Here is a 16698-nt window from a genome sequence, read left to right as displayed (position 1 = left end):
TTGGTGCACTGCACCTTATAAGATCAATTAAACCTCTAATTGACAAATTTGTCATTAAGTGAGCAGTCTTGACTATGGCAATTCTCTATCCATGGAGTACCTTAATACTTATTAATCAACTACAGAAAATTCAAAATACTGCTATAAAAACTAGTTATGGGAGACAAGAAATATGACTATGTTCGACCACTTTTAAAGAAAGCCCACTGGCTACCTTGCCTATACCAATCTAAGTTTAAAATGCTAGACCTGGCCCATAAGGCATTTTACACAGGTCTTCCATACTATTTGAATAATTTACTAATTCATTACTGCCCTTTACATAGCTTAGATGGCAGAATCAGAATCACCTGCTCATAACTCCATTATCTAGAGCTCACCTGAGCAGCTAAAAAGCTGTCCTAAATTAACAGGCCCTGGCACTGAATATTGGCTGGGACCCACATTACTTTTCTAATTGCCTCCTTCCCCTACCCCAGCGCACCACTATTTCAAGCACCCAACACCCCCCGAACTTACCCCAATTCCCCCCCCCCCCCCCACACACATCAAGATCTAGGTAGGCCGCCCCTGGGCCTACCTGATGATGGGGACAGGAGCAATTCATACTTTCTCCTGCTTCTTGTGGCTGCTTTTTTCAAATGGTTGCTGCAGTTACTGTCCCGTGCTTTAGGACAGACTCTTCAGAGTATTTTGAGAATTAATTGTTTGTTCACTGCCAGACCAAACTGTTTTCAACACTATCATTCCAGTGACATTTTCCCTGCATACTCCACAGATTCCATGACCCCTGAGGCAGGCAGTTTTTCCACCAAAACATGGTCCCATGTCTGGCCTTGTTGTGATTGCATTTGGCGCTTCTATAATAAATTTCTCTGGATTGCACCTCTGGAGTCCTCATCTGGTTTATTTGTGGAAGATCATTGTCCAGCCCTACTTCTTTTCTTTTCTGGTTCTTCATATAGCAACTCCATTTTTTTCTGGTCTTCTTTTGTACAGAAGGTGAAGCAGATAGGTGCGCAGGTGGTGTTCTTGTCAATCCTCCCTGTTGAGAGTAAAAGCCAAGACAGAGAAGCTTGCATCCTGGAGATGAATGCATGGATACACAGACTGTGGGATTGACAGCGTTTTGGCTTCCTGGACTATGGGATGATTTTCCAAGGGCTGCTGAGCAAAGATTGTACCCATGTATCAAAGAAGGGAAGAAGTGTCTTCAGCAGAAAAATGGGCTAACCTATTGAAGAGGAATTTAAACTAGAATCGTTGGGGCTGAGTGATCAAAGCCCCCAAGTAAGTATAAGCCCTCAGGTCTAAGTGAAGCATTAAATACCGCTACACAAATGGGAAAAAGGGACAATGACTGAAAAGCAGTATATATAAATGCCTTAGTATGGGAAATAAGGTTCACAATCTAGAAGCTGTGATGGAAGAGGCGGATTTGGATTTAGTGGCAGTTATGGAGTAATCCGTTCAGGAAAGACAGGACAAGAAGAAAGGGAAGGGGAGTGGTGGTATATGTAAAATAATATTAAAGCCACACAATTGCAGGACCTACAAGGTAAGGAAGAGACACTGTGGGTCAACCTGGAAAGAGGGAATAAAAAATGTATTTACTATTAGTGTGATACACAGGCCTCCTTCACACACAGCAAAGGTATACAGAGATTTACTTGAAGACATTCAAAATATAGCTGTGACAGGGGAAGTACTAATAGGTGATTTTAATATGCCAGGTGTTGATTGGGGTATCCCTATTGCAGGGTCTTCTAGAAGTAGGGAGATCCTGCATTCTTGACAGGGAGAACTGTTCCAGCAATTGGTAATGGAACCCACGCGGGATGCAGCCATACTGGACATAGGGGTAGATGCACTAACAAAAACGTTAAAGCCCTTCCCTTACCGATTCCTTAGCGAATCGGTAAGAAACGGGCATGCATCAAGGAAATCGCATGCAAATGAGCTGCTCGCTGCTAGCTCATTCCAAGCCAGTCGGCCAGCTGAGCATGCGCAGAGCAGCCAAGCGTTATGCTGGCTGCTCTGCGCATGCCAAGGACATCCTTCACTCAACAAGGGGTGTTCGCAGCACGTCCGATCCTGCTGCACAAGGGCTTAGCTGCCTGCCAGCACCAGGAGAGACGGAAAGCAAAGAATAAAAGTGGATCCATTCCAGACCAGCTGTCACCATCCCTCGTATTACCCCTGCCCTCCCCGTCCACACTCCAAGACACCCCTGGGGCTGGAGCGTGGGCATGAGATCCGGTCCTCGCCTCCAGCTGATCGCAAAGAGAGATGTCAAGAAGGAAACAGGCAAATCAATCGTGCCGAGCAGATTGCTTGTATCAGAGTAGAGCGTAGAGAGAGCAGACCGAGCTGCACCTCGTGCAGCCCGCACAGGACCGATGCGTGCTCCTCTCTCATGGCTTCCGCCGTTCTCTCCCTGCCAGCGATGCACAAAGCTCTAGCCAGCTGCAGGACCACCCGAGGGAAAGGAAAAGTGCTCTAGTGGGCTGTCTCTCTTCATCCTCCTGTCCTCGCACTTCCCTGTTAATTGCCTTCTCTCACCCAACTTGCAGGGTTTCTCTCTTTTCTTTTTCCTTCCCATTCCCTCACAGCAGCCCCAACTTTCCAGGGTAAGGGGATCGGAAAATGGTAGTGCATCTCATTATAATATGAATTAAACTCATTATAATACTAATTTGCTCTTCTGCATTCCATTTTCGTTAGCTGCTACCATGACAAGACAATGCCCTTTTGTGCATGTCCTGGTGGTTTACTACTTGCACGTTAAACTGGCTAGAACCAGCTTAAAACCCACGTTGCTGGCTCGTTAAGTTTGGTGCATCTAGCCCTTAGTTCTTATGAATGGGAAGAGTGTTTCTGGTGTAGTAGGTGATCACCAGATGATGTAGTTTAATATTAAGTGAAAGATCTAGACTTCAAAAAAACTAACTTTGTTCAGATGGGGGATAACCTCAAGGATTTGTTGCCTGAATGGGAGAACCCAGAAAAAGTAGGAAAGCAGTGGGCAAAACTGAAAGATGCTATTGTAAAGGTAAGAAACCTTTTTGCAAGTAAAGTAAATAAAAGTAAGAGGAAAAGGAGGCCACTTTGATTCTCAAAAGTAGCTGAAGTAAGGAAAGAAAGGTTGGCTTTCTTAAACTACAAGAGACTACAGAAAGAGGAAGACAGGCAGCAATATCAGGAAAAGCTAAGAGAAGCTGGTAGTCAGGAAAACAAAGATGCAAATGTAAGAAAAAACAGCCAATATGATAAAATGAGGGGACATGACATTTTTTAGATATGTTAGTGATAGGAGGAAATGCAAAAGTGGCATTGCCAGACTCAAAGATGACGGGGAAGAATATGTAGAAGCTGAAATGCCAGAATTGCTTAACAAATATTTATGTTCTTGTGTTCACAGCTGAAGGGACGGGAGCAGGACTGCATGAGACAAACACAAAGAATGAAGGTGCGGTAGACCCTGATGAGTAGATGATCAAAAGCCCCGCGCTGTTCCAAATAGAGCTCTAAAAACAGCACTGGAACAGCAGGGGCTTTACCAACCCTGTGATCAGAGATAATAGCATGCAAATTTAAGCAGGCTATTATCTCTGATTATATAGGGTAAAGTGTAGGAGGATTGTGTCTGAGCATGCTTTAGAGTTGGAACTGGTCCAGGAGGACTGGAGAAGGGTAGACTTGGTCCCTTTCCACAAAATCTGAAGTAAAGAACAGGTTGGGACCTATAGGCCGGTAAGTCTGACCTCGGTGGTAAGTAAATTAATAGAAATACTTTTAAAAACAGAATAGTGAAGTTTCTGGTGAGGTAAGTGCAAACCCTGAGCAGTAAATGTCATGTATCTGTCCAGTGTTTACCACACTGGGCAAACAATTACCACATGAACTGTGTGACATGTCTCAGCAGATAGCTTGGATGCACCCATGCTATCTGCTGAGACATGAATTGCTGGTCTCTGTGTTAAAATGAACTGTCCTCACAGCACCACAACTCAGTGTTTTATTCATGAGGTAGCCAAAAACAGGAGAGGGGGAAAATGTGGGTCTGTGGAGCTAGCTTAAACTATGGTCACATAAAAACAGTATCTTTCAGTGTTTTTTTCTATGTACCATTAAGTTAACTAATTGAACAAGATGGAATGAATGAAAGTACTACAAACCACACAAATCTTATTTGTAAGTAATTCTCTAGCAGTGCTCTACTGTTTATGATATGTAAAGCAACATATCAGAGAGAATGTCAGTAGCAGCATTTCTGTTTGCTTCAATATGATAACTTTAGTGTGATGGAAAAAAAATTCCCTCCAGTCTGTCCTCAGAATTTATTTCCTCCCTGAATGGGGAACTCAGTGGCGAGGTGCTTGGGATAGATGAACTAGCTATTGAAATATGGATGGTGCTGTTTGCATGACCCGGCTGTGTTAAAATCAGTTTGCTGGCGAGTAAAACCCGGTACTTTTGATATTTTAAAAGGAGCTGAGCCACTTGTGTCTGTGGGTGCCATGTGCCCCAAAATTGACAGGGAGAGACAGAGAATAAGTATCCCGAGGTATAACCATGAAGATGTGAACCTGTGCAGTGTGCCAGATTCTATTCTGGCCACCTTGTTGAAAAGACTAGATGGCCCCTGCAGGTCTTTATGCTTAACAGCTCTTTAACCTTAACCTTGGCTGTCCCCAAACACTCCTATAGCTCTATGGAGCAGTGGCTGCTTCACAAAAATATCAAACATATAAACGGCGAGTGACCGTACTCACTCGCATATGCGCAGTAGAGACTTCCCTCTCTGCCCTGCCCCCATTTCAATACGTGATGATGGGGGCGGGACAGAGAGGGAAGTCTCTACTGGCATGCTGCAGACATCGGAACCGCTCCCCCACCCCCCCTCTCCCGGAGTCACCGCCGCCCCTCCATCTGGCCCGAGCACTGTGAACTTACATCAGCACGCAGCAGCAGGCACATCAGCAAAGCTGCCGTCGGGCTTCCTTCTCTGCCTTTGTCCTGCCCTCGCCGACGTTACGTCACACGAGGGCGGGACACAGGCAGAGAAGGAAGCCCGCCCCGACGGCAGCTTTGCTGATGTGCCTGCTGCTGCTTGCTGATGTAAGTTTACAGTGCTGCTCGGGCCGGGTGGAGGGGCGGCGGCAGCGACTCCGGGGGGGGGGGGAGGCTCGGAACCCCCCCATTCCAAAAGTAGCCCGTTTTCACCGGCTCAACGGCTAGTTATGAAATAAGCTGAGTTGTTCTGTAACTATTTTTTCATAAAAACTACTACAGCAAGCAATCCTTGTGTAAGATGTTGTTTTCCAAAAAACCTGGAAGCTGCCATGCATTTCATTCACATGACCCTTGCCTGCCAGGATGAGTGAAGGTGGGGTTGGTCTTCTTTGTTAAAGGAACTCCTGTACAAGCTTTTGTATATGTTTTGCATGCCTTGTGCCATAGCCCCAAACAAAAAGCTGGTTATACATCTATGGCTGCGTGAAATTCTGCCCTGGATTTCTGAAACTAGCATCTTTGCCCCCCTGAAGGGCACTTCAGGGGGGCAAACAGCCACATGAGACAGAGAGGCAGATGCAGCAACCAAACGTAAAAAAATCTAAATCGTTAAAGTACTTACCGATTTCAAAAATACGAAGAATGCACCAAGAAACCCCACCTGCAAACTCCGATTCGTAATTCAAAAGTCGGATGCATGACAGTTTCGTAGCGGAGCAGAAAACGCATGCGCTGTTGCACATTCGTAAAGCACACGGTATCGACGTGGATAATATGCGACCCATCTTGACGTCATTAACATGCGTCCAGAGCGTGCATCCACAGCGTGTAGGAATCACGTCGCTGCAGCTTAGGCGACTGCCCTGCTTCGTTTTTCTTCGTGTTTCGCGCTTTTCTCCTCCCTTTGTGCAACGTTGTATTTTTTTTTTAAAAAGGTGGGTAAGACGTCTGATGTTGTAAACCGTGATTTCACAGCATTTGCCGTTAATCAAATATTTTTCCCTTTTGTAAGGTGTGTGCCACATGTGGTTTCATCCTTTTTGTTTTCCCAAAATCGTTATAGGTAAGAGGCACACATGAATTACTGATATGCATTGATTGCGATTTGCTGATATTTGCTGATATTTGTTGTTTCACGTCAATATTTTTTTCTTTTCAAGGTGTGTTCTGCGTTGTTCCACCGTTAATTCGTTCATATACAGAGTGTGCATAGGTAGGTATGGCCTTTCAAACAGCCTATGAATGTGGTTTAATTAGAGTTTTCTGCTAGTTGTGTGTTCATGTCTACATTTTTTTCTGTTCATGAAGCAATGCAGGAAAATGTGTCGTGGCGAGAGGAGGATGAGGAGACAATTGAGGGCCCTAATGTCAATGGCAAGCGTAAGCGTGCTACAAAATTTGCGGAGGAAGAGCTTGAAGTATTGATTCGCGGTGTATGTGACGAATTTGGACAACTGTTTAAAAAGTCCCGGTTGACGCTTGGACAGAAGAACAGGATATGGGGGAGGATTGTGGACGAGGTGAATGCTCTTGGTGTGCGGCAACGCACTTTAGAGCAGTGCAAGCACCGTTGGCAGGACTTCAGGGGTATGGTGAAAGTCAAGGCTCGGAACAAGTGGAACCATGGAAAGGGGACAGGTGGTGGCCCTCCATGTGCCGTGCAGATGACTCCCCTGGAGGAGGCAGTGTTGGCCACCCTTGGTCGTGAACAGGTGGTTGGACTATGCACTGGTGACGACACGTCTGAAAATACAATTGATGGTATGGAACTTGAATATTTTCCTGCCGCGCTTAAGTCGTGGTGTGTTTGGGTATGGACCCTCTTTGTGATGGTGGTTTTGAATGTACCTTGTATTTGTGTTCGGTTGTAGGTGAACATCTACAACATTCAAGATTATCTGAGGACACAGAAGGTGGTGAGTACTGATGATTTTCTGTGGGCTGCTGTAGGGGACATAACTACATGATTATTGTCATGAACCTTAGAGCATGGCAACCACATTTACAAGCGTGTGTTCTTTGACATGTATAACAGCCTGGATGAGAAGCCTGCCCCCCTCTGCCCCTTCCTGTACTACCGGTGATGTTCTGCAAAGTTCAAGTCACTCCAACTCTTCCCCTTCCTGGTGTAGCAGTGATGCAGTTCCACGTAAGTATTGTATCGCAGTTTCTATTGTGTTCTACCTTTTGTAGGACCTGTGTTTGCTGTTTTTTTTAATTACGGCAGCAGTCGCTTATAATGAACATTTTTGGCATACCTCTATCATATCTTCTCTCAGCAACACCATGTGGCACTGAGCCTCCGGTCCCAGGATGTTCGACATGGTTAGCAGGGTGTGCAACGCCATGTGCGACACAACAGGAGGGAGAGGAAGCACGTGAGTACAGACTTGTTTTCCTGTTTACAATGTCCAGCCACCCTCCAGCCACCTTCCTCTCCTCTCCAGCCACCCTCCTCTCCCCCCCTGCCCTCCCTCTCACCCAGCACCAGGCCGCCCTCCCTCCCAAACACCCACCCACCCAGCATTAGGCCCCCCTCCCTCTTTCCCACCTAGCGACACCCAACACCAGGCCTCCCTCCCAGCACTAAGCATTAGGCCTCCCACCCACCCAGCAGCACCCAGCACCAAGCCTCCCTCCCTCCCGTTGACTGTGTGTCTTCGATGTTCCGTGTAATGGTTTCTTCCTTTGTATTTGTTAGGTGTACTGTTGATGACCCCTACAGTGGGAGTAGAGGATGGGGGGGAAACTGAAACTGTGACACTAGACCTCGTTGGTGTCCCAAACACCCCCCCATCCTCTTCTATTGAATCGCCCATGGGCCCTCCTTGTCGGACCCCGGCGGACGAATGGCAGGCACGACGCAAGTTGTGGGACAGGCAGGGCAAGTGGAATGAGGGTATAAACGTTCTGCTTGAAAATGTGGCAGAACGTGTCCGTCATTCCACAACTGCCATTTGTGCACAAATGCAGAATGCGGAGGACAAGGCGGAGGACAACGCCAATGCGCGAGCTGATAAAACAAACGCCTTATTGGACCAGAACAACGCTCTTTTGCGCGAACTGTGCAATCTTACCAGAGCGCATTCCCAGCAGCAACGGCAGATGTTTATGGATCTCCAACAGGAGATCAGGGGGATGCAGCATGCTGTACTGCGCGATGACTCCGGCTGGGGTTATCGCAGTGCAAATGGTATATTTTCTTTATCCACAAACACATATTATATATCCCCCTCTGTTCTAAAGAGTTCGTCTAATGTGTGTGTTCTTTTCAAAAAAAAATTTTACAGCCTGGAGTCCATTGCAGCATCGGACGACCAACGGTGCAGTTGCAAGTAAGTATAGTATTCTAATAACTGGTTCTGTACTCAGTTCTTTGTTAAACGATCCAGATGTATGTACTGTAGCCTGATTTTTTTTTTTCCCCAGGCTTCGAGACAGGTGTACCTCCCACGCTCCCTTCATTGTCTCCCATCGGCCATCGTGTTTATTCTTTTTCTCAGCCTCCTATAGGTAATGTCTGTGGCCTCTTCTTTTCTGTACATGTTTTTAATTGTTAATTCCTTGTTTTTACTGTTTGGCACACTGTGCATACCGTAACACGCCCTTTTTTTTTTTGGCTAGGTGTAGGGTCTGCAGGCCAAAACGTGGTCGCAAGGGCCTCCCTTTCTGAGTAAGTATGTCGGTTGATTGAGTGGCCCGTCGATCTGTCTCTGTACTTTACTTTAGACAGGCTTATTTACATTTTCCTGCTTCCTTTTTCATCTAATTGCAGGCACGATCGCTGTAACCCGCAGCCGGGAGCACAGAACAACCTAACACCCTCCACTGCGCACCCTGTGTGGCAGCCTGTTTCTCAATAGTAAGTATGGGTGCGACACATACAAAGAAAAAGTTCGTTTGATCATTTATTCGCCTTTATTTTTCTATAATTGTCACGTTAGCCTCCAACCTTTGTAAACGTAAACTTGGTACACAGTTTGCAACATATGAAGTTTAATGTTATGTTGTTTCATTGCAGCAACAGAGCAGCAGAACACGGCGATGACGACAGAACAACGGAATACCCACACATACCCCGGCTTTGTAACAGCCAGTCATTGGATAGTAAGTTTCATTTGTTACCCGCTGACTGAAACCGGTGGGGCTGTGGGAGGGGAGTGCAAGCCCTTTTTTTTGAGCCTGAAAAGAGGTTTTCCAATTGTGGTTACATAACAGGGGATATTTTTGTGAAATGCATTGATAGTTTTTATTGACATTTGTGCACTGTTGTTTTGTCGCCATGTGAAAGGGTTGTCCGAAATGTTTGTTAACAGGTATATTTCAAACTTTGAAACTGTTTGGTATCACCCCCCAAACCAAAACAGTAAAATGCAAATTGTAATTGTTTTTTTGGTTGTTTTGAAGGTGCTGTGGAACATCGGAACATGGTCCGACGGAGCTAGAAACACATCTCGCTATGCTGTCTTTTCCAGCTTTATCAAACATTTCCTTTTTTTTCTCCTGTTTAATTAATAAAAGTATTTGTTCTGAACTGTTTCGATGTTGTTTTATAAGTTTATATGAGGACGTAGGTTGTGACAAATAGTGATTTGCTAATCATAGTATTGCTGCAATGTTAACCCCATAGCATTATCTGTTGACACCAGCTAATGACACACCGTTCATATGCAAGTTCTGTGCTGACATGTTCCCCATTCCAGAAGGGATATAGGATTTTGGTCTGTAAGTTCTTAACTGACACACACACGCTATGTGGGACTTGCCTATATCCCTCCTTGACCAGGAATCTGACAGACAGGTCATACAAGTGGTACTAGGCTACTAAGGATGGCGAGGTTCAGAAAAGAAATCATGGATAACCTTCCGGCGCACAGCATTTCCCTTGCTTGCATCTGTCCCTCTGTCCGAGGAGGCAATGTCCACTTCTGGAGGGACTACAATGTCGATGTCAAGGTGATGCTTCAGTGCAATGTTATGAAGCATGCAGCATACAAGCACTATGTCAGCTACCTTTTCAGGGGAGTATTGCAGGGAGCCACCAGAGATGTGCAAGCAGCGAAACCTGCTCTTCAATACCCCAAACGTGCGCTCTATTGTGCATCTTGTTGCAATGTGTGCCTCGTTGTAACGCTTCTCTGCATCAGACCGGGGCACTGCAAGCGGGGTCAGTAGCCATGTTTTCGACCCATATCCAGCATCCCCTGCAGGAACACAACAGTTCATAAGTGTGAGAACATAATATTAAAGGGTCGCAAAATATCCGTAATGAACTTTTCATGTCCTAAGTCACAGCCACCTAACACACATTTACCTATAAGTAGCCCGTTGGTATAGTGACCTTTTCCGCCTTTCACCAGGAAGACGGAAGTGGTCAGTAGGCCACCAGGGCACTATAAAGAAATGGCAGTTAGGAATTTCCATGTGTGTTGTTCTATACATCATTGTTAATTAGTAGTATGTTGTAGTATCAACCACACCAGTAAAGCAAATGTAAGCAACTCACCAAGAAGCCATCCGTTTTGATTCTGCCCCTCTGCAAACTTCCTTCCCAGTGCACTGTTAGACAATATGTAAGAGTCATGGCAGCTCCCTGGAAAACGTGTAACAACATCACGGATCCTAAGGTTAGCATCACAAACCACTTGCACATTCAGCGAGTGTCCCATCTTGCGGTTTCGATACTGCAGTTCTCGATCCGCAGGCGGGGTCAAGGCAACATGTGTGCAGTCTATAGCTCCTAGGACATTGGGTAACCGCGCAATCTTGTAGAAGTCCTGCTTGACCCTCCTCTGTTCTTCTTCCCTGTGGGAAATGCTATGTGCTGGCGAACGCATTTTTTCAGTGCGTGCAGGACCTGAAACACAGTGCAAATTTTGGGATTGGTTATCCATGTTTTATACATTGCAGAAGGAGGGTCGCACAACGATGGAGGAGGGGTGGGATGAGGATAGGGTGTAGCGAAATGCACGCCGCAAAAAACAGGAGTGGGAACTGGATCACGCTCTTCAAAAACGGGTTACCATATGGCTCCAGAAAAAGGAGAACAGATTGCGCCAGTCTGGGTTTTACTTCCATAGCTTTCAATGGAAGCAAAACCCACAGTGGATCAATGTGTCCTCTTTCTGGAGCCGTATGGTAACCCTATCAAAAACAGACCAGTGATGCTGGATCTGAAGTTTTTACTTTTTAAAATAACTCTTGGATGACAGGGCAAAAAGCGTAGTATTACCTGCGAAAGATGTCTTGAAACAGTTGCCTGGTCCACGCCGCTGTTACCCCCTAACACATGCTGGAATGTGCCTGTGGCTAAGAACTGCAGAACAGTAAGCAGCTTAGCAAGGCCAGGCACTGCGTGAGATCTATGTGTGGTTGGGTCAATATCATCTCTAATTTCATGGTACAGTTGATGTATAGCTGTTCTGGTCAAGCGGTAGTCATCCACGATTTTTCTGTCTGACATGTGTTCCAGAACCAGCCGTTGACGAAACACACGTGGGCGGGGGAGCCGGCGTGGGCGAACGTGGACAGGGTGGTGTACAATGGTTTCTGTTACCTCCTCTTCCTGCATGTGGTCATAATCCATGGCAGGGAAAAAGTCCAACTGTGCAAGGAAAAACCCACCATCCATGACTTCTTTTTTCTATTCGCGAGCCGGGGAAACACGAGGACGAACGCTTCTCTATAGAGCGCAAAATGTACGTCATATTTAAGCGCCAAACGAGCAGCCAATCAGACGGTGCTCCATGGTGGCGCATAAAATAAACGTAACATATTGTCGCTCGTGTACGGCCGCAGGCTTTGAAAGTATTTATTTCTAAAGCCGAAAAAAGATATATATAACTTTTTTTTTTTGTTTTTTTTTTTTTCTGGTCAACTTATAACGTTGTAAGATAACTCTTTTTTTTGTTTTTTTTTTTTCTGTGCAACTTATAAAGTTGTAACATAACTGTTTTTTTTTTTTTTTTCAACTTTTATACAGTTGTAACATAACTTTTTTTTTTTTTATGTGCGACAACTTACAGTTGTAAAATAAATTTATTTGGGGCAACTTTTTTTCAAGGGCGCTGTACGCTGGAGGACAGGTACTGGATAACTTCAGCAAGGTCCGCCAGTGCCTGTCCTCCCATGCGCAGGGTCTGGGCCATGTCCTGGAGCTCATCTGGGGGAAGGTTAATTAGGGGGAGAGGCATATGGGGAGATGTGGCCCGATCTTGCACAGTGGGGAGAGTGGTGGAGGTGCTTCGGTCGCGGGTGGGAGTGGGGAAGGTACATGTCCCACGGGTTTCAGTGGGAGGAGGGGGCATGGGAGAGACACTGCGGTTCATAGTTTGGGGTGGTGGGGGGGTGGTCAGTAGTGAGGGGACATCACTGTTGTCCTCCCCTGTGAGGTCCACAATGGCACCTGTTACAAAAGACAATGGAAGAACTGTCAGAAAACATCACCACGAATTGCTGTAAAACAGAAACACACAGTGATATGCAATAATAGCCAACATTATTATTATGAACAAGTATAACGAGGCTAGAGATGAGTCATGACGCAGACTTTGGTAACTCACCCTCCTGTTCCTCCATCTGGAACATCTCAAGGACAGGGGTGACTTCCTCTGCGGAGGTGGATGGGACGGCATGGCTTAGGGAAAGAGGGAGGGAGGTCAGATGGGGAGCGTGAAAGGAGGTACTAGGAGGGCTGGTGGGACTATGCGGCGGAGGGGGGGAAGCGGGTGAAACAGGGGGGCTGGTGGGACTATGCGGCGGAGGGGGGGAAGCGGGGGAAACAGGGGGGCTGGTGGGACTATGCGGCGGAGGGGGGGAAGCGGGGGAAACAGGAGGGCTGGTGGGACTGGAATGTAGACGGGGAGGAGGAGAGGAAAGGTGGGAAGGGCCATACCTGGGAGCAGGGAGGCGCAAGACAATGGACTGGCGGGATCTCTTGGGGGGGGGCTGGAGACCTGAGGAGGGGCCGGGACGGCAACGGGCATAAGGCAGGAGGTGGGGACCAGGGGTAGGAGCGGAAGGGCGGGGAGGTGCGACAGCAGCCAGGGACCCTTCAACGACGTCATCCTCCTCCTGCTCCTCCTCCTCCTCCTGCTCCTCGTCCTCAGAAGATGACAATTCTGCACGGACAAACATTGTCTATCACATAAAAGCACAAGGCCACTATCAAACCTGTAATGTGGCAGACTCATGTCAAATGAACCAATACCTGGGCTGTTGTCAAGGTTTGCCTTCACCTCCTTTAGCCATTCGGGGTGGTCCTTGCGCAACGCCCGCGCACGTTTTTTTAGCTCCTCAACCTGTAAACCCAAAAAAAGGGAAAGCAGATGTACATTAAAAACTGGAAATAGGCATGCACTGTCGATGTCAGTAACTGGACCACCTTTGTTTTTTCATGCACATGCAAAAATCTGTTATATGTAATGACTGGTGTTCATAGGGTGTGCCCCCCCGGCCCCCCATGAACGGACACCCTCTGTGAATAGGATGACCGCCCCCACCCCCTTGGTACGACACTGTGCGTAGAGCCCTATATACTGCCAACTTACAGATCTGGGAAAGGAGGAACGCTTATTAAACAGGCGTTGTAGAGTCTCCCAGCCCTTGTCCATCCGCCCGATATTCCTCCTTCTCCCTGCGCGGGGGAAAAGACGCTTTTCATTTATTATGAAAAGTTGAGCGAGCCAGAGGACATCCATATCTGCAAAATTAGGCTTTCTTCCTCTGGCTGCCATAACTGCTGCACGTAAATTAACTGCGTATGTTATGCACGTGCTATATGAACGTGGTTATGACGTGGTTATGATGAGCGCCCTTGCCCCCTCCCGATCCTTTTTTTTTTATTATTTTTTTATGTGTTTTCTGACATCCCTTGGACCAATCACAGCGCTTTTAGCTCTGCTAATGCGCTGGGATTGGCTCAAAGTTTGTTTATTTTTTCACTTAACACTTTTTCCTGGCACAGAGCTGTCCTAACGAGAGGTCCAGACCTCTCGTTAGTTTTCCTGCCTTTTTCCTGCGTAAAGGCAATCGGAAAAGGTTAGTGCATGTCGTTTCAATGGGGTTTTCACACTAATTGCTCATCTCCATTCCGTTTTCGTTAGCTGCTACTACCGTCGAAAAATAGGCTTTAGTGCATGGAAAGGATCGGAAATTCTTCCCCGAGGGCTCATTTAACGATGAAAAACGTTTAGTGCATCTGCCTCAGAGAGTTTTGCAAATCCCCAGGAAGAAGAGGAGTCTGATTGAGCTCACACAAACAAGGAAACTGTTATGTGCCTTGACAGGTGGGCTGTGAGAGATGAGGGGAGGGAGATCAAGCTTTTTTGCTGCTTTGTTCAGAAAAGGAGTTTAAAAACAGATATTTAAAGCTCCTGACAAGCCAGAACCCTCTGGGTTTTATGAAACTTATCTTAAAACAGCTTTGTAGGGAGACAGATTCAGGCACAGATGCTCAGAAGCAAACACGGGCAATAAAGGCCATTAGCACCAGACTAGCACCTGCATTTACTAGAGCACAATGCTCAGAGGCTTGGAGCACAGAAAACAATGAGTTCACTAAAGAACAGCGCAAATAGCATGTTAATGTAGTGTGATGTAGATTTCCTATTCCCTCCCATGCTCAGAGAACAGCACACTCAACAAGGGCATCTTTACCACTGGAAACCCTGTGCCAACTTAGAGCTGGCATTAGGGTGCCTGAAGAGGAAGGACAAGCATTTTTAGGCTTGAACCTGAAGAACTCAGTAGAATTTGAAATGCCTGGGGAGTTGTGTATCCTGCAATCTACAAGTCAACTATTTGCAGAAAAGCACTGTCAGAGTGTTGCTCGTGAGTTCTTTGCTTTGTATTTTACTTCCTTGTGTTCTACAGGCGGGATCTGATTTCCCTGTTGCTGCTTTGTCTGTATTTGTGCTAGGTGATGCCTTGTGGCTCTCGTTTAAAAACAGTCTTTTAGCTCCATGAAGTTACCGACTTACCTCTGCCCATGGAGCCTCCACTCACCACAGCCCTCTACCACACTGGGGTCTCTTCCCCTTGGCCATGACTGGGATGAGCACAAGAGCTTTGCTTACCACGCAGATCTTGTGCACATGCCCCATTGCTAAAGGAACTGCTGTGTTTTGCATGATTTGTGCCAAATTGATAAATTATTATTATTATTATTAACATTTGTATAGCGCTACCAGACGCATGCAGCACTGAACATCCAACATAGAGACAGTCCCTGCTCAAAAGAGCTTACAATCTAAAAATAAGACAGACAGACAAAACAATTAAGGACAAGGGAAGTACTGGGTGAGAAGGAACAAGGGGAGGGCAAATTGAGTAGTGGCTAGGAGTCAAAAGCAGTGGTGAAAAGGTGGGTTTTTAGCATAGAATAAATACTGTAATTGTGTGGTTCTGAGGTTTTCTATCTAAAAACACACTGACTGTTGTGTGAGACTCTGGTCTCTAAAAACAGCTGCTTTTTTCTTTCAACATGACCACAGAAAAAAGGGAGGGGGGATGCTTGAGGGGGTAGACAGAGGTGCTGCTTATCAGCCTGTTTGAGCTCACACCGAGTTAAAATCAGCATGTTTCCTGATGTCTGTGTATGAAAAAAAGTTTGTAAAACCTTTAAGTTTGTTTTAAAAATTCAACACAGCTTTTTTTCTTTTGGTCTAGCTGCGGAAAGGAGAGGGTGTGGGGGATAGGGGAGGGTGAGAGGGACAGCAGGTTTGTTTTAAAAGTTCAACACAGCTTTTTATCTGGCTGCAGAAAGGAGGGATGTGGGCAATATGGGAGGGGAGAAGGTGTGGATTATTTCACATAATACAGCACATCACTCCATCATCTGCCGTTTGCTTCAGGAGGAGGGGGTGTCTGGGTTAGCGTTATGCACCATAAAAAGAAGTTTGGAATGTATTACCAGCTCACACCTGTAAAAACTATTCTGTTCCAAAAATATGTTGTGGATAGATGAAATTCTAGATGATAGTTAGATATTTGATGTAAATTTGTTATTTTATGGAAATGTTGTATATTAATGTAATTCCTGGTTTACTGTTTCCACTTTCTCTTAATGTAACCCACTTCAAATTAATTGGTATTAGTGGAATATAAAAGAAATGTAAAAGTAAAAATATAAATGTAAAAAAAATAAATAAACACACTTTAGGACTTGCTGTCTTAAAAATTAAACAGCTTTTTGTGCTGCACTGATCAGAATAGGATGTTAAACACAGTGTGATTTAAAAGGTGAGTTTAAAGCAGGCAATCTAATGGTCTCTGTGTATGAGAGCTTTACTGTCTGTTGAGCTGCAAGGGAAGATGAGAGGGGGAACGATTGTAAAACCAACACTAACCGTTCAAACTAATTCTTTTGCATACGTACCATTTAAAGCCTAAAATATTATTTTGCTTTTATTTTTTTTCCTGCACCTGGTAAAAATAACTTTTTTTAATCTTTCCTGAGAAAACACATCGGGCTGACACCGGGGCTTGGGGGTAGGAGGAAGGGGGGTCTGGGGTCAAGCCTTTTTGCAGCACTGTTCACAAAAAGAAGTTTAAAGTAGTCTGAAGGCTAACTACACTGACTAAAAATCCCTTTTTTCTTTCTGGGGTTCGGGAGGAGGATGAGGGGGAGTGTGGGGGCCAAACCTATTTTCAGTACTGCTCAGAAAAAGTTTAAAGTAGTGT

The 16698-nt window shown here is 45.8% G+C and overlaps 1 protein-coding gene across 1 annotated transcript; it reads right to left on the bottom strand.

The window, feature by feature from the left end:
• Positions 1-9840: 9840 nt before the first annotated feature.
• Positions 9841-11647, bottom strand: LOC115475066 (putative nuclease HARBI1). The gene is made up of 3 exons (XM_030210806.1): positions 11296-11647; positions 10523-10873; positions 9841-10220 (listed from the first exon to the last, which is right to left on the bottom strand). Exons 1-3 carry the CDS (start codon positions 11645-11647, stop codon positions 9841-9843), a joined length of 1083 nt encoding a protein of 360 aa, XP_030066666.1.
• Positions 11648-16698: the final 5051 nt, after the last annotated feature.

This window comes from Microcaecilia unicolor, chromosome 7 (genome assembly GCF_901765095.1).
Source record: "Microcaecilia unicolor chromosome 7, aMicUni1.1, whole genome shotgun sequence".
Classification (NCBI taxonomy): domain Eukaryota; kingdom Metazoa; phylum Chordata; class Amphibia; order Gymnophiona; family Siphonopidae; genus Microcaecilia; species Microcaecilia unicolor.
The sequence above is the reverse complement of the archived record's forward strand: the minus strand, read 5'-3'. Positions and strand labels throughout refer to the sequence as shown.